Source organism: Ochotona curzoniae, unplaced genomic scaffold (assembly GCF_017591425.1).
Source record: "Ochotona curzoniae isolate NIBS_2020 unplaced genomic scaffold, NIBS_Ocur_1.0 contig_1014, whole genome shotgun sequence".
In the NCBI taxonomy this organism is placed as follows: domain Eukaryota; kingdom Metazoa; phylum Chordata; class Mammalia; order Lagomorpha; family Ochotonidae; genus Ochotona; species Ochotona curzoniae.
In genome coordinates, this window is record NW_024464920.1 from 49,123,824 (window position 1) to 49,149,725 (window position 25,902).

Genomic DNA, 25,902 nt, shown 5'->3' on the forward strand with positions numbered 1-25,902 from the left:
AGCCGGGGCACCGGAGTTAGGGTAGAACAGACTCCTGTGAGTTGCCGGCCGAGCCCCCGCCACTGTTGGCTTCCGCAGGAGTGAAACAGGGCAGCTGAGGCCGAGGGTGAGACTGCACCTGACCGTCTCCCTTCCATCACTGTGTGTTCCAGGAAGCAGAGATTACTGTCTGCTGCATATAGCGACCTGTTCTCCCCCTCCCAACAGCCAGCCCTCTCTCCCTGGGGCCGCCCTGCCTCCGTTCTCGCCCTCACAACAACAACGAAACTCAGGCCCCAGAAGTTCCACTTGCCTCTCTGGCTGCCTGGTCCTCAGCTGGCTGTTTCCTGGGAGGAGGAATTGAACGGTAATGCCCTTGATGGGTCCCACCTTCCCCAGGGAACAATGCTTCACCTTGGCCCCCTACAGGCCCATTTCACAGACAAGGACTAGAGAGGTCAAGCCATTTGCCCAGAGCCCCCGGCTCAGGCAGGGCAGGACTCTCACTCAGGGCTCCAGATGCTCACCTGTGCTGAGCACATTTACTGCCCCGCCTTCCTGCCTCCTGCCATCGCTTGGGCCTGTATGGTGCTCCTGCTGGTCACAGGCCCTGGCCAGAGGCTGGAGTTCAGGGCTTCCTGTCACTGGCTTCTCCCATCTGAGGCTGTGCCCTGTCAGGACTGACCTCTGCTTCTTCCTGGCATTCCCTTCTAGCTCCAGGACCTTGGCTATGGACCCTCCTCGCTCCCTCGCCTGCCTTGTTCTGCTGCTGTCTGTGGTGAGAGCCACAGGCCCTGGGGGGACCTCCCGGGACCCAGGCCTGGAGATCTGTATCCTTTGGGGCTGGAAAACCTGCTTACTGAGCTGTGTCTGAGGGGGTCTGCAACGTAGGATTTCACTACCCCCACGTTGCCTTGGAGGACTCCAGAGATGAACAAGGAGTCTGGCGAGCTCTTGAGCAAGCCGGTTCTCTTCTCAGCCCCCAGTTTCCACACTTGGTAAAGAGAGAAGGCAAGGGACACTGCTGAGAGCCTCAGCAGGAGTGACGAATGTGCATGGTACCTTGTAGGTGAGGCCTTGGGCACAAATTCAGGAATTCTGACCCATCTTGAGCCTCAGGGACCTGGCTGTGCTTGGGGATACAAAGAAGCATCAGGTTGGTCCCTTGCTTTGAGGCATCCCCGGGCCTGGGGCGGGGGGAGAAGTATTAAAATACACAATCATAGTACCCTGTGATCAGGGGCATAGGACAGGTCATGGAGAAATATAGGTCCTGAGAGAGGGGAGACCCCTGGAGAGGATGGGGCACCCCACACAGAGTCCGTGAGAGTTGGAGGTAGGGGTTCTGGACCCGTTGTGGTGGTGAGAGATGGGGGGCCGGGCAGAGGGAGGGGAAGGCAGGAGCGGATGGGGTTGGGTTTCTGGGATGCAGTCTTGTGTGAACTGGGTAAGTGATGTGTTGTAGCACTTACACACTTGGTTGTTTTATCCCTGGATTTCCATGGCCCTTGCCTGCTGGTCAGGAGCCCTGGTCCAGGCAGGGCCATCAGCCCCTTAACCTAATGCTGCCCAGACAAGAAGATGTTTGAGGTGAAGCGGCGGGAGCAGCTGTCGGCCCTGAAGAACCTGGCACAGCTGGATGATGTCCACCAGCAGTACAAGATCCTGGACGTCATGCTCAAGGGGCTCTTTAAGGTGTGTGGTGGGGTGGGGGGCAGCTCCCGGGGTGGTCTGTGAAGGGCCAGGTCGCTCAGCCCAGGTGGCGTACCTGCAGGTGCTGGAGGACTCGCGGGCCCTGCTCATTGCTGCCGGGGTGCTTCCCGAAGGGCCCTTTCCCCAGGACGAGAAGCTGAAGGACGGTAAGCTCTCCCCTCTGGACCACCCTGGCTTCTCCCTCCCTTCTCTTCTTGCCACTGAGTTGTCTTCCCAAGAGGCCCCCCAGGCAGCTGTGTTCTCTGTGATTCTCCAGGCATTTCTCCAGTTTCAAAGCTGATTGTGATGCCCCTGCCCTGCCCACAGTTTCTCCAGGACCTGGGCCGGGGCCAGTGGGTTAGCACTTTCTGGTAGGAGAGGCAGGAGTTATTCTTGTTTATTTGTCTTACTTTTTATTAACTTTTAGAAGATTGCTTTATTTGATTGGAAAGGCAGAGTGATAAGGAAAGAGAGAGAGAAAGAGATCTTTTACTTCCTGGTTCGCTCCCCAAGTGGTTCCAACAGCTACAGCCCACAGCACCAGCCCCTGCCTGTGGCACCTCAGGAAACCTCTAGGCTGCCCTGTAGCTGCGGGGAAGCTGCCGCTCCTGTTTGCCAGGTGAAGGGACGAGTCATTTTCCCCAGCTCCTCCCTCTGAACTGAGTTGATCCGGAGTTCTCTGGGGTTCAGGGTCATTCTGAAGCCTGGGGTATCCCCGTCCCTCAGGCCTTAGCCCCTTGGTGGCTTGCTTGTCTCCATGGGGAACCTGGCCAGTGCTGCAGTGGGCTGCAAGGCCCTGACTACAGGACTGGCTCCAGACATTGGTGTGGGTTGGCTCTGTGAGGTTGCCCCCGTGTTGACACACTAACTCAACTCATTTGACCCCGACCTGTTGAGCACGAGAGGAAGGACATTAGAAAGTTGATGAAATTCAAATAAGATGTTCATGCTTGATAATACTGTACTGCTGTTTCCTGGTTTAGATCGTACAGTGGTTACATAGGATATTAGAGAAGGTTGAGTAAAGGAGTTTTATTTCATGTAACCCTGAACTTATTTGGGGAAAAAGAAAAAGCATGTAAAATAAGATAAAATTGAGCTGATGTTGTAGCACTGTGGGTTAAGCCCCTGCCTGGGAGGTCAGCAACCCTTAGGCACCAGTGTGGGTTCCAGCTGTTCCACTTCCAGTCTTGCTCCCTGCTAATGTGCCTGGGAAGGCAGCAGAGGAAGGACCGAGTGCTTGAACCTCTGCCGCTCATGTGGGAGATTCGGATGGAGTTCTAGGCTTTGGTCTAGTCCAGCCCCAAATGTTGTGGCCATTTGGGGAATGAAATAGGAGGTGGATATCTATTGCTCTTTCCTGCCTTTCCCTCTGTCATTCTGCCTTTTAAAACACTTCAAGCTAAGATAAGATGTAGAGAATATTGAATAAAGTCAGAGAGCCCTGCGCGGTTCCTGGCCATGCCGGCAGACCGGTCCTTCTCAGATACTGTAGTTATGTTAACACCAGGACTGACTCGACATGGGGATACATTTAATGAGCTGTGTCAGCCTCGGGTGCAATGTCACACCCACCTCTCGGGTCTCCAGAAGCAAAGGAGCCAGGAGCAGTCTGGGTTTGCAGGTCAGTTTGCCACTCACCAGCTGCGGAGCCTGTTTCCAGGCTGCACCATGGGGATGGCACTTTCCAAAGCTGTCGCTGAGGGGCTGGTGAGCGGGTGGACATACGGCCCTCAACAGTCATGCAGTCAGCAGCCTGTGGTCTGAGGCCACGCTTCCCGTCCCTCCCCGCCCCTGTTCTCTGGAGGATGCCTGGGGCCAGCCCGGTGGGCGGTTGGCAGGTGTGTGGCCCTGCTCCTCACCGAGTCCTCCCCCAGCTTTCTCCCACGTGGTGGAGAACACGGCTTTCTTCGGGGATGTGGTGCTGCGCTTCCCGAAGATTGTGCACCACTACTTCGACCCCAACTCCAACTGGAACCTGCTCATCCGCTGGGGCATCAGCTTCTGCAACCAGACGGGCGTCTTCGACCAGGGGCCTCACTCGCCCATCCTGAGGCTGGTAAGGAGCCCACTGGCTGGTGGTTCGCCCAGCTACCAGCCCACATCTGTCCAAGCAGGCAGCACCGGGTCCCAGGCTGGAGGGACTGACCGTCCGTATGTGTCAGGCCAGAGGCAGAGGCTAACCGACGGTCCTTTACCTGCAGATGGCCCAGGAGCTGGGGATCAGTGAGAAAGACTCCGACTTCCAGAACCCGTTTAAAGTTGACCGCTCAGAGGTGAGCTGCAGGCTGTGGCTCGGGCTGGGTGTCCAGGCGGGGATTATGGAGTGAGGACTCTGACTTTGGAGCCAGACCTGTGGCTCTGGGTCCAGAAACTGTCCCTTACTGTCCCTCACCATCCCTTGCCATCGCTCACTGTCCCTCACTGTTGAAGCCTTTGGACAAGTCACTGCTGCCAGAGTGACTTACAAACGTAGTAGCCAGACTTGGCCTGGTCATGTCAGTTCCCCTTGTTGCCCAGATTCCATGGAAGTGAGGCAGAGGAGCCCAGGTGGGTGCTGGGCGTGAGGTTGGTTAGACGAGGACCACTGAGCTTGGGAAATTTGCCATTTATGTGCAGAGTGGAAGCAGAACTACTCTTTGTAGGGACACATTACTTCATCCTTTAAGATTGCTCTCCTCAGATGCAATCCTGAGAAGTGGTCCAGGTAGAGTGGGCAGGACTGGATATTCTTGGTGTTTGCAGCAAAAAAATGCAGGGATGCTGGGGCCCCACACCCAGCACTCTGTGGGGTGGGACCAGATCCATTCAGCCTGTCTCATCCAGGGAAGGCTGCTCTAACCTTACTGGAAATAGCAGGGCGGGGTCAACCTGCAGAATTAGCCTCAACTGTCCTCCAGAGCTCCAGGTGTCGTGCGAAAGTCCCCAGGGGCGTCACTGAACAACCAGGGCGTAGACCCATCTCTTGTTCGTCACTGTTCACCCAAGTTGAGATCGACCTGCTCATCTTTGATGTCATTGCCATTTATTGCATGGGGCAATAGATGGACCCCAAAGCAGTCTCCCCTCTGCCCTACCCCAGTATTGTATTGTGGGCCCAGTCTGTCCCACGTGTGACACTTTGGTCACCTGTATGTTGTTTGTCCTTCGAGCTCCAGCCTTCATTGCCCCATGAGGTGTAACCCAGCACTGCGGAGGCATTGCAAGCAGATGAGTTTGTCACATCGGATGGCAAGTGAGGGTGCTGGCTTGTGTGACTGCGTAGGATCTGTGTCCCCTTTGAGGATATCAGGCACAGCAGGGCAGTTCGGCACTGTGTCTGCGTGAATTTTCCCTTCTCGGGAACAGGAGTGACAGCTGGCCACACGGTCAGTCCCCAGGGTTTATTTGCATGTGATAGTGCTGGACTGAGGCCACAAAGAGCATTTAATGTTCCCTGTACTCTCCAAGATTGAGGCCTTTCCTACGCACGTGTCAGGATCGTTGCTACAGAAGCTGTGCACCCCGTCCTGGTTCCTGTGATCTTATTGTTCCTTCAGTCATGTCCCCCTCACCTAGACCTTTCTGTTGGGAAGGGTCTGGTGTGGGTGGGACATGAGCACTTAGAGAGACGCATTAGATTTCGGATCTTTGCCCACACGGGCTACTGCAGGGGACTCAGCCAGCGGTCCACTTAGCTAAGGGACCATAACCCTGGTGCTCTCAGGCCATACCGATCCCCCCAGAGACGGAGGCAGACCAACTAGGAGTGGAGTCCTCCCCTTGCTGACCTGTGGTGGTGTTGCTGCGTTCCAGCGTAGCGGTGCATGTGGTGGCGAAGGAGGAGATGTGCACGCTGTGGTTTGGCCAGCAGTGTGCTGTCTGTTCTGTCAGAACAACTGTCTAGTATGTGGCCACCGTCTGTTTCCACAGTCAGAGCTGTCTGTTCTGTCAGAGCGTAGGCCTGCTGTGGGCATCTAGATGAAAGTCTTGTACTGTCTAGTATGTGGCCACCGTCTGTTTCCACAGTCAGGTTCAGAGCAGAGTGGGCGCCTTCGACCTTGCGTCTGTCATCTTCGCGGTGGCAGACCAGGGAACAGCATTGGTCAGTGGCAATACTTGGATAGCGTACATGCTTGTTGGGCGTGTCCACCAGTCATTGTGCAATTGGTGTTGCAGCGCCAGGGCCAAGTGTCCAGCCTTTGTGGCTATCTGGGGAGTGAACCAGCACATGGAAGATCTCTCTTTCTCTAACGTTATCTTCCAAATAGAAGTAAATTTAAAAAAAAAAAAAAAGGACTTATTTGAAAGGCAAAGTTACATTTATTGGTTTACTCCCAAATGGCCTCAAGAGACAGCGCTGGGCCAGGCTGAAGCCAGGAGCCGGCAGCTTCATCCAGGCCTTCCCAAGGGGGCGGGGGCCCAAGCACTTGGATGATTTTCACTATTTTCCTGTACACATTCTCAGGGGGCCGAGAAGCATCTAGAACTCCAACTAGCGCCCATTTGGGATGCTAACAGCTTAAAGTGCTGTACCATAGTCCCTCGACACTGTTCAGTGTACAGTGTGGACCTGCTTCGAGCAGCAGCCCAGCTTTGCTCAGCCCCTTCATCCCTGCCCCTCGGGCTGGTCAGTGAGTGTCCCACGAGTCCTGTCCCTCATCTCGTGCATTCACAGGAGCCCACTTGTCTCAGGCTGGCCTTGGTTCTCCTCCCAGATACTCACAGGCGTAGCCCAGTGTGGGGAGAGAAGCCTGGTGAGCGTGGGACCTCAGATGGGCCAGACACAGCCTCGGACGACCAGGAGTTGCTGAGTGGACCAGTGGTGGGAGGGCCTTGCAACCACAGCGTGTGTGGAAGCTCAGAGGCACAGCATGCTTGCTCATGTGTTCCATGTGAGTGAGCATTGCATCCGTCTGCTGGCGAGGCAGAACGGCCTTTCTTTCCAGGGAGTAACCTCTCAGGGAAGTGGGTGTTTAGTAAAAAATACGTAGCATTGTAGGTGGTGACAGGAACTATGGAGAAAAAGCAGGAGAGGCGAAGGAGAGCTGGGCGTAATGTGGGGGTGCAGTCTTACTGGCAGGATCTGGAAGAACATTCCAGGCTGAAAGGGACTAGGTGCGAGAGTGGGGAGTCACAAGGAATTGGGGCAGAGGGGTGTGTGTGAGGAGTTGAGGTTGTAGCGAGAGCCCTGGACCAGGTTCTTCACTGGGGGCTCTGACATTTGCGCCGAGGGCCAGAGTATTGATATGCTGTTCTAGAAGTCACCCCAACTGCTCTGTGTACAGCCTGGGACGGAAGCACATACAGGTGTGGCTGCTGCACTTAGCCATTTAGAAGGTGAGCCAGGGTTGGGACAGTGGAGCTGGTGAGGAAGGCCAGGTTCCACATCTCTTGGGAAGCAAAGCCAATAGGACGTGCTGAGGAAGCAGGTGTGTGGGAGGAGGGCGGTTGAACGTGCTGCTGGCCTGGGGTCAGGAAGCCTGCAGAGAGGAGAGTGCCTGCTGGGCAGCACGTTTCAAGGAGGCCATTGGGTATGCCAGGTGCAGTGGAGCGTCCTGCAGGCCCAGGAGGTACCAGCCTAGGCGGTAGTCGGGGACAGGGGACTGGGACTGTGCTGCCGTTAGAGGCTGGAGAATGAGGAGGAACCAGCAGACCCCAGAAGGAGCAGTCGGCTTGATGGGGGCAGATGTGACAGTGCTTCCTGGAGGGCCTGTGTGTGAGAGAGACACAGATGCACAGATGGCTTACCAGCACCACCAGGACTGAGCAATGACTGCTGAAGGTAGCCCCGGGGGAGGAGGTCTTGAAAGAACCAGTTAGATTCAGAGAATGAGTACAGGTTCTGCTCTCAGGGAGCATAGAGCAATGGTACAGGAGCAGGCGGGAGCAGTTAGTGGGAAAGCTTGGGTTTATGTGCCGATGGGACCAACCCTTAGGAGAGTGCAGCCTTGGCTGGAGGTGAGGAGGGCTGGAATAGGGCGCTGGGGGAAGGTCAGACCCTTAGCCCAGGCACAGTGAAGGCATAGAAGTAGTGGTGGGGGGAGTTTGTGGGGGAATCCCTCCCGGCTGCTTCCAGTCTGCCTGCAGGACAGGACAGAGGGTGTAGCATCAGAGTGAGGGGGCGTGCGGGAGGCTTGGGGCAAAAGTGGGTGTAGGAGAGCAGGAGCCCTGGATCACTGCCCTCCCGCTGGGGTTCACACCGGGAAGTTGAGACGGGACCTGTCTGGCCACCCGCTGAAGGACTGCTGGAGTGAGCAGGAGGCTGGGTGTGTGCTGACTGCGGCCCGGTGATGGGTGCGGCAGGGCAAGACGGGCACTGAGGTTGGATAGAGCATTGGTCTTCACCACAGTGGAGCCCAGCTTCGCAATTTGTGACAGGGAAGTGAGCCTGGGAATGGGCCAAGGGCAGTGACGTGGTAGAAACAGGGCAGTGGGTTCTGGTGGAATCAGAGAAATGGAGGGTTAAGGCGTCAGGGAAGATAGGAGGCAGTGACCAGAGTGGAGCTCTTGAGGCCATCACGCAGTTAGCAGCAGCAGAGAGGGCCTCAGTTGCCAGTTGGGAGAACCAGCTGAGGAATGTGGAGGATGGAGACCGGGCTGTGTCCCAGAACCAGGTGTGTTTCCAGGCAGGAGGGGTGAGCTTGGCGCAGAGGGGCGACACACCGGTTACAAGGCCAAGTGCTTGAGACTGCAGCCAGCAGGTGCTGACCAGGAGTGCCCTACAGGCGGTCGGGCCCCTGCAGCAGGCAGCTCAGCTGGGTGTGAAGGCTGCACAGGTGTGGCTCAGCCTGAGCAGAGAAGGGAGTCAGTGGGCAGGGGGGCAGACTGCTTCTGTCCTGAGCCAGCTAGGTTGGGGCTGGAGAGGCTGGGATCTCTGGACCCATGGGTCCCCTGTGGCCTGAGCGGGTCTCCCAACTTCCCTGATGAAGATGAGGATAAACTGGGACAGGAGCAGAGTGTTATGGGGGATGCTCTGAGAGGTGAGCCCCGCGGAGGAATCTCCGGAGGATTTGTGCCAGCTGGGCCCTCTACTTGCTGTGGATACTTGAGTCCCCCGGTTGCCCTCCATGTGCTTCGGGCAGTGATTTCCCAGCGGCCTGGGCAGTGACCGGCTCCAGCTGACCTGGTGGGCGTCTCACACCACAAGGTGGAGCTCTTACTCTGATTTTGATATCCTCCTTGATCACACGTTTGTCAGATTTGTCCTAAAAACAAAAGGGGTGTATTTCGTAACATAGCTGCCTGAGTTGTGGGTGCTGCTGTGTTTCCTATTCTGGCATGCTCATTCGTTGGTTTAGAAAACATGCACTGGGCATGGCTGAGCCCCCCAGTGGTGAGCCGCCTCCAGCACTCCCCTCCTTTTCTGTAATGCAGTGTGCAGGGGGCAGCAGGCACGAGGAGGGGGCCAGCCCAAGGAAGATGTGCCCAGAAGGAATCTGCTTAGAGTCAAAAGGGAGCCTGCCACAGAGGAGGCGGGAGGAAGCGCTGTGACGTGGCATCAGGGCAGGTACCAAGGGCCTGAACAACCAAGCCGAAACTAACGTGGCAAAGGGGGCAGGCCTGGGAAGAGCACTCTAGGCCCCAGCCCGTCCACGGGGAAGGCCAGGGGACCAGGAGTGGCTCTGGAAGGCAGGAATGCAAGGTTGGCAGGTTGGGCCTGCGGGTGCACTGCTTGGCAGTGTGGTGGCCGGAGTATGCCGTGGCTGGAGTGTGCCGTGGCCAGTGTGTTGTGGCCAGTTCTGCCTTTGCAAAGGTCCAGCTGCGGCAAGGAGCATAGCTGGGGGTTGGGAAGGCCAGGAGAGGTGAGGAGGTTCCTGGAGTCATCCCGAAGTAGAGGTGGTAGAAATGGAGAGAGACCCTTAGGATTTGAAGGGAGATAGGCAGGGATAGGCTTTTAACCTAGTGGTCACACACCTCTGCCCCACTGAGTCCGAGTCCTGGCTGTAGCTCCTGGCACAGGCTTCCTGCCAGTACAGACCTGAAAAGCAGCAGTGATGGCTGGAGCGACTGGGTCTCTGCCACCCACGTGGAAGGCCTGGCTTCAGCTCCAGCAGGTACAAGCATTTGGGGAATGAATTAGATAGGAGCTATCTCTTTGTGCCTATTTCTCTTTGTCTCTCTGCCTCTCAGATAAATGACTTTTTAAAAAATTAAAAACAGGCCTTGCAGAGGGCCTCGGCACAGAAGAGGTGGCGGGATGCTTTAGCCCAGTTTGCCTGGATTGGAGTATGAAGCACACTGATCATCCTGACTTTGGGGAGCTGGGGCGACACCGAGTGTGACGGCTCAGTGGAGGTGTCTGAGATGCAGTTTGACTCGGCATGAGGCCTGGAGGCAGGCCGGGGAGTGGGGGGCAGGGCTGCAGAGAGCATGTTGGATCTTGGCCACAGGGAATCCAGGAGTCCCCTCGGGAGGCAGGGAGTGTGAGGCACACCAGACAGGCGAGCAGGTGCTTAGATGTTAGGAGAGCCACCCTGGAGACCACGGAAGGAGACGAGCTGGTGGCTGGGGTGCCAGGGCATCCTCACCCATGTGCCCGTCCCTTCTTGCTGCACCACCTGCTCAGGGTCCACAGTTGGACAGCTGGGCCCTCTCCTGCACCCAGACGCCGCAGCTGATTGTAGCAGCCGTCCTGTGCAGTCTGTGCCACTCTGCCCCTCTCTCCCCTGCTGCCCCCAGGAGTCTGTTTCTCAGCTGCCCCGTATGGGCAGGTTCACACTGCAGCTGGCTGTCCCCTCACTCGTTTCCCCTATAAACTCCTGCCTAGGTCTCAAGCCCTGTGCAGTTGTTCTTTCCAAGCACGTTTACCTGTCTCATGCCTGGGCTTCTAAGGACGGGGCCTGGGTCCTGTCCACCTTCCTACCCCATGCCTGGCCAGCGGCGGCCTAGCCCAGCATTGAGTCTTTGGGCTGACTGACGGAATCAGACACTCTTACTTTTCCGTACAGTTCATCTCCAGCACCGACCCCTTCCAGAAGGCCCTGCGAGAAGAAGAGAAACGCCGGAAAAAGGAGGAGAAGCGGAAAGAAATTCGAAAAGGCCCGAGGATCTCGCGGTCCCAGTCTGAGTTATAGCTGCACAGCAGCTCAGGGCTTGAGGAGACGAGGTGGGAGGCAGCTGTGTGGTCGCGGCCATGTAGCTGCACCGACCCTGGGGCTGAGCCCTGGCCCCTTCCAGATGGGGAGGCCACTTTCACTCAGCGCCCCAGTTTGAGCCTTGGCTGGAGATTGACTGGGCCTCATGGGACTGCGTTTCCTCCTTGAGGCCTCCCTGGGGGGAAGTCCTAAGGCCTTCAGAGGACACTGCAGTGGGCAGAACCCTATGGAGAGTCCTGGCTGCCCCCTGTTGTGGGGAAGCAGTAGAGCCATGCCTCCCAGCCACAAGTGGAGCTGCCACGCCTGCCACCAGTCCCCATCCCTGGGCCACAACATGGGTCCCTGTGCCTCCACAGACCCAATTAAAGCCAACAGATTGAACCAGTGGAGGTTCATAAGGGGACCGTGAGGGGACCAGCGTCCTTCAGAGATGTTGAGGCTTCTTGGAGGATGGTCCTGGCTAACCAGAAGCCACGTGCCCTAGCACGGTGGGCTTGGGCCAAGCCTGCTGTTCCTGCCTCGGGGTCAGTGTCGGGAAGCAGGCTGCAGGTGTTCTGGCTGTGGGGACGGTCACTGCGTGTCTGCCACGTTGGCAGCAGGTGCAGGGAGGAGTCAGTGTGTCCTTTTTGACCACACTGGGAGATCCATGACCTATAGGGGGCAGGGCTGCCGTGACCTGTGGCCAAGGCCTGGGAAGCTGTAGGAGCTAGGACCTGAGTGTATAGCCTGATTGAGTTGGAGCTGGGTGGCCGCAAACCTTCCAACCTGCCTCTTCCAAGTGGAGGGGGTGGGGCTTCCCTGGGAATTCTGGGTCTGTCTCTTTGACCTTGCCAGGTTAGGGGCTGCCTCTTAAAGGGACACAGCCCGTGACTCCCTGCACTGGTCCTGGGCTCCTACCCCTGACCTAGGAGAGACTTGGGTCTCCGCCCAGCAGACCTGCTGGCTGAGCCAGGTGTGCCCCTGCCCTTCGCTGTGTGTGGTTTCACTGGTAATGTGAGTTTGTTGCTTCCTGGACCCCTGATCCAGTGCTCACCTGCTCTGAGGCTGGCCTTGCTCTGACAGAGCCACAGGGGGAAATGAAGCCTTGGGGAGGCCTCCTAGGAGGGCCTGGGACATTCTGTACCCCTATCAACCACTCAGGGAAAGATAAGGGGACAGGAGGACCGGGTTGGAGGAAAGCTGGAGAACTTTCTCCATCAGCCAACAGGTCACCCTCCCTGGGCAGAGCAAGGAGATCCATCCCAGCCCTGTCCTGGGCAGTGTGACCCCAGTCCCAGTCCTGTGAGGGTGGACATGGGAGTGTGCACTCGAGGGCGGGACCAGGAGACAGGATCAGATCCGCTGTGGGCTGCCGAACCTGTCCTGGTGCCAGCAAGTGAGTCGAGGGCCTGGCAGGCGCAAGGCCCTTCCTGCCTGTCTTCTGTGTAGTTAAGTGGCTCAACTGCCAGCTCAGCAAGGAGTATGTAGCTTCCCCCTGAACTGTGGGGACGAGCTTTTCAAGAACCAGGCCTACTCAGTGCAGACAAGGGGGTTAAAAGATGTCCCAGGACTGGATAGAGGTCATTGAGCTAGCCTGGGACTCTCGGGGCACCGCCACCATCAGAACCAGAACCCCCTCACTTAGATCTCTGAACCCTGTCTCAGAATGCCCAGTGGAGAGAGAGGAGTGTTGGAAGGGTGAGAGCCTGTGTCAGAGGACTTTGGATTCAGGAGGCCAACAGCTAGGGTTAAAGTGACTTCTCAGTGACAGGTACCCATGTGGTACTGCTTTGTCGATCCCGTAGATGTGCCCAGCACCTGCTGTCTGCAGAGCCCAGGAGGGGGCCGCTCCAAGCTCTCGCACTGCCACCTGCAGCCTCTTCATCCTGGGGAGGGTGCAGGGCTTCCGTAGTGACACCTTCAGAGCAGGGGGGTTCAGCTGTAGCAGCAGTGATGTTGTTAGTGTAGTCTGGATGTTGCTTGTCTGCTGGGCTTCGGGGCCCCTGGCCTGGCATCCTTCAAGGTGAGATTTCTAACCCCAGTGGGGCCACCCCTGGTAGTGTGGGCCAGATCCTTCTTTATTGTGTGTGTCAGGTGAGCTGTCCTGGGTCTCGTAGGATATTTAGCGGCATGCTGGCCTCTGCCCTCTGGATGCCAGTAGCACCAAAAGTGTTTCCAGACATTGCCACCCATCCCTTGAGGACCACATCCTCCCTGGTCCACAGCCCTTCTCCCTCCCTCTCCCACCACCTTCAGTGAGATTGTTGGTTGGTTGGTCTGTTGGCTGGTTTCTCCCTGTTCTTTTCTTCCTGGGCGGGGTGGCCTCTGACGACCCCAAGCTCCTGGCTCCTGCCTTGTCCCTGCCTGATCACCTCGTTGGGTCCATTTCAGTTTCTCCGAAGCCAGGCTGCCTTCTCATCTCACTAACCATCCGTGTCCAACTGCAAAGCTTCCTGGAGGAAGTGGTGGCTGAGCTGAGTGCTGACGGGTTGTGTGGGGACAGGGGAAGCCAAAGAGGGGGATGGGTCCTGCAAGCAGAGGGGAGGGGTCTCCCTACAGGATCCACAGGATAAGGAACCGGATCCTGAGGGGTGACTAATCCAGGGCCACTCCTCCCCACCTCTGTGCGCCCAGCCAGAGCAAGTGACCACCCCGAAGAGGTGTGCAGTTAGGTGGGACCCAGGGCCAGAGGAGTGAGGTGTGGACCCCATGCAGCTACTTCACTCACTGTTCCTGCAGAGGTTTCAGTACCACCAAAGGCCACCCGCTCAGGTAGCATGGCCCCTGGTCAGGTCCAGCAGGTGCCACGGGAGCTGCTGCCGAGTGGGAAGAGGAGCCCAGCCTCCCGGCCCACTACACACTACAGCCCTCCACGGGAATGCCTCAAGCCCGGGGGTGGAGGCCCTGGACCTTAGGGAATTGCATGGAGGTTGTTGCAGCCTGCCAGGCCAGCAGACCCCAGAGCCTCCTGGGTGCCATTTCTGTACTCAGTTCTAATGTAGACAATACGGAAACGCCAACAAGCAAGGAAATTCACCCCAGATCCCACCGCGCCCACAGCCTGTTGTGGGGCCATCCTGTTGTCACTGTCAGTACCACCTTGTGTGGACATTCAGTGTGTACCAGCAGTTGTGCCAGGTGCTGGCTCGCCAGCTTCTCCCGACTCCGGGTTCCCAGGGCCATCCGAGGTCGTTCTCGTCCGACGCGTCCCTTGTTACACCACATCCACTACTTTTCCTTGCTCACTTGCAGCCCAGTGTCTGTTTGTTTTGTTGTGTGTGTGTGTGTGTGTGTGTGTGTGTGTGTTTCATCTCTTTAAAAAAAAAGAGCGGGAGGATCATTTGTTTGAAAGGCAGAGTTATAGAAAGGTCACGCACCTGCTGGTTCCTCCCCCACATGGTCATGACAACAGACTGGAGCAGGGAGCTTCGTCCAGGTCTCCCACGTGGGTAGCAGGGAGCTGCACCAGAAATGGAGCCAGTGGGACTGGAACCAGTGCCCATGTGGGATACTGCTGTAACAGGCCATGGCGTATGCCACAGTGCCGCCCCTAATGTCACATTTCCTCCCTCACTGGACTGGACGCTCTCAGAGACCACAGTTTATTTTCCTGGCACGGTGATGTTCAGTAAATATTGTCAGTATGTGAATGAGTTCACTTAAATTTAGTAGCTATGAAGGACATCATTGTCCCCCTTTTAGAATAACTCCTTGACCAGGTGGTCCTCGTCTCGGTTCCCACCCAGTCTGTACAGTCATCTGGATCACTAAACAACAACTGGTTGTCACCAGCTCGCCAGAAACCCACCTGTCCTGTTCACCAGTAAACCGTGAAAGCCTTTTCAATAAATATGCATTTATGCGTGTTGGTGTTTTTGTTGTTAACTTGCGAGGTTTTACATCCCCTGGTTCACCCCCACACACACATGGGTGTGGGCTCAAGCGGGATTCAGGAACTCAATCCGAGCCTCCCACGTGAGCGCAGGAACCCAGCTGCTGAGGCCTCGCTGCCTGCTCAGGTGGATCAGGAACCCGGGACTGGTACCCAGGCACTCCACTGGGCATCGTCACCAGTCAGGCCTGGGCGTCGCTTGCAACACGGCATGGCATGGCATGGCATCCCTTCTCTGTTTTTCGTTAGATAGGATCCTGCGGTGGACATCTCTGGACACACTAGTGCTTCTTGGTGCACTGGTGCTTTTTACGCTTAGGAGGTGCTTGTGGGCGTGGGAAGCCGACGGGTGGGCTGTACGTCAGCCCTCCAGACCCTTCCCCGGGGTGCCCGAGCTCGGTGCTGAAGGGCTGCAGGGCTTTGGAGGTGCCTGGGAGCAAGGACCCTCGGCGTCAGCGCGCGCTCGCCGCAGGTGCCATCGGCGACTTCCACTTTGGGGAGAAGGTCGGCGCGGCGCTCCGCATCCGGCCGTGCTGGGGGGCCAGGTCTGCCCTTTCCCAGCTCCCGGGCGGAGCCTCTGGGAGCATGACATAATGCGCTCTGTAGGGGGTGCGGGTGGGAGTGGGTGGGGGCGGCTGGCGGTAGGAGGGTGGGTCGTTAACTCTGCCTTCCCAGGCGTGTGCGCGGCGTCGCGGGCCAAGCAGATCCCGCGGTAAAGGGATCGGCTCCTTTAAACCAGGAGGAGAGGGCTGGGCTGAGGACCGGGCCGCCGCAGCTCGCATTCGCTCCAAGGCCGAGAGGGGACGGGCCCGGCCATGCAAATCCGAGCTGCTGATCGCTGACGCGCCATCACCCCACGCGCCGCTGCGCCCGCCGATTGGCGGAGTCGGGCCTGGTCCCATTGACAACAAACAAGGGGGCGCGCGGGGAATCCCGGCCCGCCCCTTCCGCGCGCCGCCGGGGCGCAGCGCAAACATGGCGGCGGCTGGCACTGGCCGGTGAGGCGGTCCCGGGCGGGTGCTGTCGGGTGTCATGGGCGGTGGCGACGGCACCGCCCCCGCGTCTCCCTGAACGGGAGGGCAGGGGTATCTCTGCGCCGAGCCGGGCGATGGACGAGAGCGGCGATCTGGGCGGTCTGGAGACCATGGAGACGCTCACGGAGCTGGGCGACGAGCTGACCCTGGGGGACATCGACGGTGAGGGGCTCGCTGGGCGGGAGGTCTGGCGGAGGGTGGGGTGGGGGCGCGCGCGGGGAGGAAGGGGTTACGGCGGCGTGCGCGGCGGCGCGCGCCCACCACCACCACCACCCTCAGCCCCTGTAAGCGCGAGACGCGCGCGCGGTCGCCCCGGCGATCCCTGACTCTCGGGGCCATGGCGAGTGTGTGAGCCCGAGATCCCGGCCGCCCAGCCTCGGGTGGCCCCATGGGGTTGCGGGAGTCGCGGGCCTGGGGGACGCGGGTTGGGGTTGGGGCGGCGTCGCTGGGAACTGCCCGAGAGCGCGCGATTGTGCGCCCACATGCTCTGCCTCTCGCTGGCGCTGGCGCCGCACCTGTCACTCCCCGCCCGACCATGTGTCCGGCTCTAGGAAATATCCTGGGACCGCGCTGCCAGACCTGGCCTTGCAGCGCGGCGCTCAGCGAAACTTGGGGCAGCAGCCTCAGAAGCACGCTGCCGAGCGAGCGGTGGCGGCGGAGGCGGGCTTGCAGAGCAAGCCTGCAGAGTTTGGAGTTGTGGCTTACTGGTATGGGTTGGGAGCAAGTGACCTTTGCCCCGGAGGTCCTCACAGTGCAATGCAAGAGCTGGTGGGAGCGCAGCGGTCCAATGTCCGAATGCCTTCTTTTTGGGGATCATAGGAACCGAGGGTTTGGAGGGGAGTCGGCGAGGTGTCTGAGAACCGAGGTCTCCCACGGCCTGGCTCAGTGCTCGTCTCTTCCTGGCACACCCTTGGGAGTCCCGCGAATGGCCTGGCGATCTTACTGATAGTTCCCGGGAGTCGGAGTTTTCCTGTTACTGATGATGATTACACTTGTGCCTTACGACACTCCTATGAGAAAGGTGTTTTTATCACCTCTTATTTTAAAGGAGAATAAACGCTGGAGATGTCCAGTGGTCCAGAATCACACAGCCTCAGGCAGCCCCTCTCACAGCCTGGTGGGGGCTGCACCCCCTGTGCAGGAGACAGGCAGAGGCAGCAGAGTGCTGAGTCTCTCTGCCACTTTCCCATTCCACTTTTGTAACCGACAGCGCCTTGGCTGGTTCTTGCTTCCCACCTTGGTCATGAGAAGGCTCCTGAGTGGGGTGGGCATGCATGTGCCAGCACCTGTGCGCCACTGCTTCCTTCCATCCACACAGCTGCCCTGCCAGGTCCAGGCACCCACCACGCCACAGGTCCTGGAGCTCCTTTTCCTGGCCACAGAGAGGTGTGTCCTTGGCCACTGCCGGCAGACACACACACGCACACACACAGGTGTGCTCTGCATTCCCGCTTCATCATCAGGCCTGTCAGTCTTGGTTTGTCACATGCTAAGTGGTCCCAGTGGTTAATGTTAACTTCATCCTCGTAGATTGCGGAATACAATGTACCCTCTGGAAGCCACCACACTGGTTTGGTGGCCCAGCAGGTCCCCGTGCCAGGTTGGGGAAAGAACCTTTCCCTGCACAGTGAGCCCTCAGGTGCTGGCTGTGGTTTCCTGGCTCTAAGAAGCGTGGAGGACAGGAGTGGTGGAATTTTACAGCCTCACCGAGCTCGAGATGAGTAAGAAGGCCGTGGTGCTGAGGTCAGAGCAGCTTACAGTGGCGCAAGGCCACGGTTGGGGAGCCTGGCGAAGGCTGGCACACCAGGAAAACCACAGCACAGAAGCAGTCCGTGACCAGGGCCTTGGAAGACGAGAAGCGTTGGGCAGGTGGAAGCCCGTGGCCAGCAGATACGAGTGTCTGTTGCTCATTATTCCTCTTTACTATCCTCTGCTAGCTCCAGGGGGCCAGGACTTGGGGGGCTGGCTTTACACCTACAATAATCTCGGGCCAGGGGAGAGTGCCCACTCAAAACCAGGGACCTGGGGTCAGGCAGAACAGGAACTTGGTACTGGATCCATCTTTACAGAGGGATTAGATCAGGAATGGCCGGCTAGGGACAGGGTAGGCGTCCAACGACAGCGCTGGCTGGGCCAGGCTGGAGCCAGGAGCCAGAAACGCAGTCCAGTGGTAAGGATTCAAGTTCTTGAGCTGTTGTCGATGCCAAGCAGAGCCGGGACTGGAACCCAGAAACTTCGATGTAGAATGGAGTGCCCCAGGCGGCATCTTAGCTGCTGCTATGCCAGGTCCTGTCCATTCAGACTTCTTTCTGTAGGCATGTAGGTAGGAATTCAGAGTATGTGTGTGGACCTCCCAGGGAGGGGTGGGGATGTGTGGCCCTTGGACCCATGGAAGGCCCATGCAGTCACTTGTTTTGTCCTGCCAAGGCAGTCATGAACAAAACTCAAAAGATTCAGCCCATCTATGGCAGGCTAATTTTTATGTTGATGATCCCAGGTGACCTGCTAATGATGTTATAAGTTTCCAAATGACCCTGGGCAGAAAAAGGGTTCTTGTTCTGCTGCTGGATGGTCTGTTGCCCAGGCTCCCAATCTTTTGTGATAGAATAACGACCCCCACTTCCCTTTGTGGTAGGAGCCTGTTGTCCCAGAGACTAGAAAGTTCCTTGGGCACTGCTACTAGCCACATCTTCCAGGAGGGCTGAGGGGTAAGATCCTTGTCCCCTGGGATTGGAAAGAACAGCAGGAGCCGGGGGGGAGGGCCTGCAGTCCTGGACCGTGTGTGGCAGGAGAAAGGACGGAGCTGCTTTAGAAGTGAAAGACCAGGGGCCTGCACGGTGGCACAGCACGCTCATCCTCTGTTCTGTGGCGCCAGTATCCCTATGGATGCTGCATGGTGTCCCGGCAGCTCCTCTCCCCATCCAGCTCCCTGCTTACGGCCTGGGAAAGCAGTGAGGATGACCCAAAGCCTTGGAACTCTGCACCTGCAAGTGGCACCCGGAGGCGGCTCCTGGCTGGCTCCTGGCTTTGGGTTGGCTCAGTGCTGGCCGTTGCAGCCACTTGGGGAGTGAAACAGTGGACAGAAAATCTTTCTTTCTATAGCCCCTTTTTCTCTGTAGATCTGCCTTCCCAATAAAGATGGATATATCTTTCAAAAATAAATAAGTAAAAGCAGCAACATTTCTTGGACTATGAGAAGTATGTCAGGAGACAGTGGGTAAGGTCTGAGAGGTGCTTGGCAGCCAGCTTGTGCTCCAGTCGAACCCAGGGAGAACAACAGTAATTACAGGGTTTTGGTTTTTTGGGTTTTTTTAAGATTTTTTTTTTTTTATTGGAAAAGCAGGTATACAGAGAGGAGGAAAGATAGAGAAGAGCTTGTGTCTGCTGGTTCACTCCCCAAGTGGCTGCAGCAGCCAGAGCTGAGCCAATCCGAAGCCAGGAGTCAGGAGCTTCCTCCAGGTCTCCCACGTGGGTGCAGGGTCCCAAGGCTTTGGGCCGTCCTTGACTGCTTTCCCAGGCCACAAGCAGGGAGCTGGATGGGAAGTGAGGCCGCTGGGATTAGAACTGGTGCACATATAGGATCCCAGTGTGTGCAAAGCAAGGACTTTAGCTGATAGGCCACTGTGCCAGGCCCATTAATTACAGATTGCCCATTAATGATGGCAATTTGGGCCATCGCTAGGCAGGAAAGCACCGAGCAGGAGCACCAGTGAGGACGACATGGTAGCCATGCAGCTGTAGGACAAGGATACGGGGGAGCTGGGGTAGGAAGTGAATGCTGGGCCAGAAGGAGGAGTGGCTGGGGGCAGAGAGGAACTCTGAGCTGCCACACAAGCAGGCACTGGAGAGGGTGAAGCTGCTCGGGGGGATGGTGGACCACTGCCTTTTCCAGGCTGGAATCACTAGGCCTGGGGGTCACCTCCTCCGGGAGCAGCTACTAGTAGAGGTTGAGGGAAGTGTAATAAACAGATGAGCATGGACAGGGCTGTCGGGGACAGCCAAGGTGACGAGGTGGGATGTTAGGGGACTTGTAGCAGGAGCAGGGAGAGCCAGCAGGGCCAGGTGGAGGCTGCTGGGCTTTCAGAGCTGGTGGCCAAGGCTTTTCTGCAAGCCAATCCTCTTCTGTCTGGGGGGTGGGGGTTGGGGAGATTTACCTGTTGGGAAATTTCCTGAGGTTCGGCACACCAGTGCTGGGCGGGATGCTCAGGGCCTGCAGCTTGTAACGGGCCCTTGTCAGGGGTCGGGCATTGGGTTGTTTGGCTATTACGAATGAATTACAGCTTCTGTATGGGCGTACGCATTGATTTCTTGTCGGTAGATCTTCTGCATTTTCTTTTGTTTTGCTTTTATATTTTCCAGGAAAAGAGAAAGAAAACTGTGTGTATCTTCCATCTGATAGTTCACTCCACATAGAGCTGAAACGCCAGGGCTGGGCAAAACCGAGAGCCTGGAGCTCCGCCTGGGTGTCGAGCTGTGGCCCAACTGGCCAATCCTCACTGCTAGTGCCAGCATCCCATGTGGGCGCCAGTTTGTGTCCTGGATGCTCCATTTCCAATCCAGCTCCCTGTTTATGGCGTGGGAAAGTGGCGGAGTACAGCCCGAGTCCGTAGGCCCTTGTACTCACATGGGAGACCCAGAAGTTCTGGGCTCTTGGCTTCAGATCAGCTCAGCTCTGGCATTTGTGGGCGTTTTGGGAGTGAGCCAGTGGATGGAAATTTCTCTCCGTCTCTCCTTCCCTCTGTGTGAATCTGCTTTTGAAATTAAGATAAGATTTAAAAAATTTTTTTTTTCAGGTTGGATATAACTTTTATATCAATTTTTTTTAGTATCAAAATTTCGAAGGTGCTAGTCCCCTATTGTCTTTTAGCTTCTATAGTCGAGAAATCTGATAGCACTTGGTGTGTGACCAGCTTTCTTCCCCAGAAGCTGTTGGGATCCTGTCTTTATCGCTGGCGCTGTGAATTCCATGGCAGCGTGTCCTGGTGAGGCCGAGCTGTCAGTTGCTGTCCCCAGTGGGTGGGGTCCCGGGGAGCTGTGTCTGCCGCCTGCGTGTACAATCACTTCTCCCACCGTCCCTGCTGGGCCCTGATGCTGAACAGGTGCTCTGTTGAGGGTGTGTCTCGGAGGGAGGGAAAGCACTTAAGTTCAGGGTGTTGGCTGGGCCCCCAGCCTGCCTGGCCACGTCATGGAGAAGTTTAGAGTGGCCAGCTGGACGAGCCCAGAGTGACGGGAGGGTGTGGTTGGCACACCGCTGGAGGGGGGTGAGGGGAGGAGTTGGCGTATTGCCAGTGAGTGATGCTGTGGCGTGAGCCTTCCGACCCGTGTGTGTTTGGGAGGCTTGTCAGGATTGCTAATGTCCAGATAGAGAAAGCTACTGTTGTCCATGGCTTCTTGACAGCTAGCCCCTCAAGGTGCTCAGCCCACCACACCAGAGCGCCCTTGGCCTCCTCACTCCTCCTTGACCCCTCCGTGTTCACACCCAGGCCTGTGGCTTAATGTGTTTGACCATTGCTTCCAAGGTCTTATACTCGGCTCAAATCTTGACATTTAGAAATATATATTATATGTATTCACTAACCACCCACAACAGTCAGGGCTGAAGGGCTAGGCTGGGTTGGAAACACGAGCTGGAACTTATTATGGGTCTGCCACACAGGTGTGGGGGACCTAGGAACCTGAGCTGTCCCCTTCCATCCCCCTCCTGGGGCTAGGCATTCACAGCAAGCCGGTTCCAGACAGGCGGGACCAGAACCGAGGCACTCCGAGCAGCAGTTTAGGTCCAGTCTTAGTTCTCTGTCACCCTTAAGCCTTGTTGTGGACGCACCAACGCTCGTGGGGAACACAGCCACACACTGCTCTTGGCTGTCTGCCGCTGGCGTTTCTCCTTGGCCTCCTTCACTCTCTCTGCCGACAGCTGAGCCTGTTCTGCAGCCTCTTGCTTTGTGTTGGGCATGTGGGTAACAAGACGCTGGATCTGGGGGCATGCCCCCAAGTGCCCTACCTTCTCTGAGGGCTTTCTCGGGACCTACTGGCCAACTTCATCTCTGCAGAGCCTGGAAAGGTCATGAATCCCGCTGGCTCTTTCAGGACTTTTCCCTTTTGTTTAAAGACAATAGTCAATTTGTGAACACTCAGATTGGCATTAACAATGCAAATCACACACCCCCCACCCGATTTCTGTATTTCTGTCTGTAACAGGCACACCCCTTACTCAGCAGGAAGTGAACCTGGCCTTGGGTCCAGGCACTTGCTCTGTGGAAAAGCCTTGTTTGTCACTTCCACCCTGTTTCAGACCCCACAGCCCTTCTGAGCGGACATGCTTCACCCAGGGCGTCGCTGGCAACCTCTGTGTCCACATGTGACTCACGGAAGGCCCTGGGGAGCTCACGTGGCCAGGCAGGAGATGTTGAGCTCCATTTTGAAGCAGCCAATCACCTCTGAGATGCCACAGAAAAGGGCTCCAGTCATGACGGTCACCCCCAACCCCACCCCAGAAGCACTGTCCTGTACCTTGCCATGGAGCGCTTTCCCGACCTCCCACAGCTGCAGGGTTTCCGCTGTAGTGATCTGTTCAGTCCCGTGAGATGCGCCTGAGGGAGTTTTGAGATCCTAGGTGGGTGTGGTGGTATCAGGAGTTGGGCCTCCGGCATCCTGCATTGCAAGGCCCGGGTTGGAGTCCTGGTTCTTCTGATGCCCACCCTGGGAGGACTGAGTTTTGGACTCCTGGCTTTGCCCTGGTCCAGCCCTGACTGTGGGCATTTGGAGGAATGACCCCAGCACAATGGAAACCTCTGTCTCTGCCATTTTCAAATCTATAAAAATAAATAGGATTTGATTTTTAAAAGAGACAGAAACTCGCCTCCTGGCTCTGTGCACGGTGGCTTTAGGTTAGGTCGCCCACAACATGGGCGCTGATGTCCACGCCCACTGCTGGTTGGGGCAGCGCCTGTCCCCACAGGTTCCTGGTCCAGTCCGAGCTTGAGACGCCTCAGTTCTCCCACCTGTCCTTAAGGCTTCTGCCTCCCTGGACCTCACCGTCACAGACTCCACTACATCCCAAACCTCTGCTTGCCAGCTCTGGCTTCTTCCCCAACATCTCCACACCCTGACCGCTGCTCCTCCCCTCCACTGACACTGCAGTCTCCTCCGCGTCCAGCCTGGCTTCTCCCGGCCTCTGTGCCTGCTCCCGGATGGCTCCCCTGCTTGCCTACAGCCGCGGTGGCAGGGACCGGGCTCTGCGTGGGTGGCTTGTCTCTTGGGGCAGTCTTGCTGGTTTGCCTGCTCTGTGCTCACACCCGCCCCTGTGGTAGCACGGCTCCTTTTCAGCCCTCTTGCTCTGGGGCACTTGGAGCCCTGCTCTGCCCGAGCTCTCTCCCATGCGCTCCAGGGAGCATCCCTCACCGCCCGGACACTGCAGGGCGTCCTCATGTACAAACTCTTGGGCTTTTCATCGCTATAGATGGCGTTTCTAGAAACTGCCTCCTTTCACTGTAGTTCTCTTAAGGTCTTTTTTTTTTTTTTTTTAACCAAACTGCAAGTATTTTAGGAAATGGCCAAACTATTTTTTTTTTTTTTTGCAGTCATCTTTTAAAAATGTTACCTGTTTACTTTGATTTACTTGAAAAACAAGGAAGGTATCGAGAGGGACAGCTTTCCTCTGTTGGCAGACTCCCCCAAACGCCTCCAAATGCTGGGGAATCCAGGAATGCATCCTGGTCCTCCATGTGGGGGACCTGCCGCCTTCCCAGGCATGTGAGCAGGGTGCGGGAGTGCCACTCTGACAGCAGATGCAGGTGGCCCTGCTATGCTACAGCGCCAGCCCTGGATCTTTTTTTTATAAAAATGTATTTATTGAAAAGGCAGACTGACAGAGGAAAAGATTTTTTTACTCTTTTTTTTTTTTTTAAGATTTATTTTTGTTATTTTTTATTGGAAAGCTGGATATACAGAGAGGAGAGACAGAGAGGAAGACCCGTCCGATGATTCACTCCCCAAGTGAGCGCAACGGCCGATGCTATGCCGTTCCGAAGCCAGGAAACTCTTCCTGGTCTCCCACGCGGGTGCAGGGTCCCAAAGCTTTGGGCTGCCTTCCTGGGCCACAGGCAGGGAGCTGGAAGGGAAGCGGGGCTGCCGGGATTAGAACCGGCGCCCATATGGGATCCCAGGCGTGCAAGGCGAGGACCTTAACCACTGCGCCACCGCGCCGGGCCCAGGAAGAGAGTTTTGTCCCCACTGGTTCACTGCCCAGATCTTCCCAGTAGCCTGGCCTGGATCAGGCAGGGGTCAGGCAGCATCCAGGAGCTCACCCGTGCTGGCCTCACACATGGTGGCCAGGACCCGAGCGCTCAGGCCGTCTCTGCTGCCCGCCCCCGGGGTGTGCACTGACAGAAGCAGCAGCCGGCTGTCCAGTGTAGGGCACAAATGTCGCCGGTAGCGGTTTAGTCCCTGCACCCCCATGCTTGTGCTCTCGGTCCATCCTTTTTGGCAGCTTCTGGGACGAGGCTGGACCCCCGCCTTGCGATGGGCATTCTCCGCTGTGTTTAATTCTTTAGTGGGATGGATTATGAACCATTGTGCCTTGCTCCTCCTGGGGCACATTCTCTCTGTGAACAGCACCTTATTCTTCGTGAGTTAACTGGCCGCCTGTGTGGTCATCTCTACTTCACAGTCACGTGACGAGCACCCACTCCGTGTCCCTCACTGGCGTGCAGACCTTCCTCCAGGGCTCCTGTACCCCGAGAGCACGCGTAGCTGCATGCCCTTAACCCACGTCGTCTTGTAATATGCTTGGCTTCCAACCCTGTTTCCACCTCTGTAGCTTCCCGGGGATGAGGAGGCAGTCCACGTCACTCAGCTCGCACAGGGTGGGACGGTGGCCTCAATCCAGACTTTGCGCTGCAGAACCCACGGAGCCTTCCTGTGCCCCATGCCACATCCTTCTCTGAAGTGAGCCAGTGTCCAAGTTGCAAATGCAGGGTGGTGTCTGGGAGAGAGCCCGGAGCCTCCACGCCTGCCTCGGGCATCTTCCCCTGGGTCCCAGGGCTCTTGGCTGAGCCATGGGTTCCCCTGAGAGGTGGGGCCGGCGCTGACCATACCAGGTGTTGCAAGAACTCAGCCAGGGACCCGAGTGAACTCAACACTGAAGACCTTACTTTGAGAAGACAGCTTTGGAAGGTTCATGTTTTTGCTTTTCAGAGGGCTTGTCTAGGTGTGGTGGGTGGGACACAGGAGCAGTCAGAGTGTGGAGTAAATTGTTCCAGTCCCTGGCCACAAGACTCCAGCGTTGAACTTGGTCAACGTGGTGGAATTTTTTCAAGAGGAGCACGAGCCCAGCGCCAGGGCCTCGAGGTCAGGGCCCTTCGGGAAGCCCTCCCCAGAAGCTGGTCCTCAACTGTAGAGGGCCTGAGCCCTAGAAAACAGCTCCTGCAGCCTTGCTCAGGCCTGGGCCACTGCTCACGAAGGGTGCCGCAAGGCCTTGACAGTGCCACGCCTCCCTCTGGGCCTGCTGAACAGGTCTGCTGGGCTCAGGGTCTAGTAGGCACCTTGAAGAAGCCCCAAGCTGCAGAGCCAGACAAGATGCCGCCTCGTTACTGGGTATGCCCAGCCCAGGCCGCCACCCTGCAGTGGCTAGGGGGAGAAATGCGTTTTCCCAGGAGCCAGCCTCCTGGGGCCAGCACTCCCGGGGTCTGGCACTCCCAGGGGCCCAGCACCCCCAGGGGCCCAGCCCTCCTGAGGACTAGCACTCCCGGGGTCCAGCACTCCCAGGGGTCAGCGTTCTTGAGGTCCTGCACTCCCAGCGGCTTTGCACTGCACACAGGTCCTCCTATCACATCCTGGGAGGGCACAGCTGCATGGTCACACCCACACCCATTTCCCTGGGTAGAAATGAAGGCACTGAGAGAAAACAATGGGCCTGAGATGGGCTGACAGGAAGTAGAGTGGACCCTGGGTCCACTGAGGTGGGGTCCCACCCTCCCCTGCCCAGTGGGAGGGAGGTGGGAAATGTGTGATGTCCGGAAGCACTAGCGGTTTCTAACTTGGCTGTCTGAGCCCACTTGAGCTTCACGGGCCTATGCTGGGCACTGCAGGATTCATGTGATTAAGAGTCCTCCTTGCAGGGAGCTGACAGGTGAGCAGCGCAGTGGGACACAGCTGGGGCATTTGCGCCAAATCCTTGGAGCACCAAAGAAGGGAAACGGAAGATCTTAGTTGAGACTTTGGCATATAGGTTGTGTTGTGACGGAATTTT

At 57.2% G+C, this 25,902-nt stretch overlaps 2 protein-coding genes across 3 annotated transcripts in view; both read left to right on the forward strand.

The window, feature by feature from the left end:
• The first annotated feature begins 633 nt into the window (after positions 1-633).
• Positions 634-14,169, forward strand: CCDC134 (coiled-coil domain containing 134). 2 transcript variants are annotated; one of them, XM_040986850.1, is made up of 6 exons: positions 634-809; positions 1,553-1,674; positions 1,754-1,838; positions 3,549-3,730; positions 3,876-3,947; positions 10,602-14,165. In XM_040986850.1, exons 1-6 carry the CDS (start codon positions 710-712, stop codon positions 10,725-10,727), a joined length of 687 nt encoding a protein of 228 aa, XP_040842784.1. In that variant the 5' UTR covers positions 634-709; the 3' UTR covers positions 10,728-14,165. The 2 variants fall into 2 exon arrangements, with proteins under 2 accessions (XP_040842784.1, XP_040842791.1); XM_040986857.1 differs by lacking the exons at positions 1,754-1,838; positions 3,549-3,730; positions 3,876-3,947 and having other exon boundaries at positions 10,602-14,169.
• A 1,398-nt stretch (positions 14,170-15,567) lies between these two features.
• Positions 15,568-25,902, forward strand: part of SREBF2 (sterol regulatory element binding transcription factor 2) — a 41,963-nt gene continuing 31,628 nt past the window's right edge. Inside the window, exon 1 of the mRNA XM_040986868.1 lies at positions 15,568-15,815. Coding sequence (XP_040842802.1) covers positions 15,728-15,815 — 88 coding nt within the window. The 5' untranslated portion in view covers positions 15,568-15,727. The remainder of the gene's footprint in view (positions 15,816-25,902) is intronic.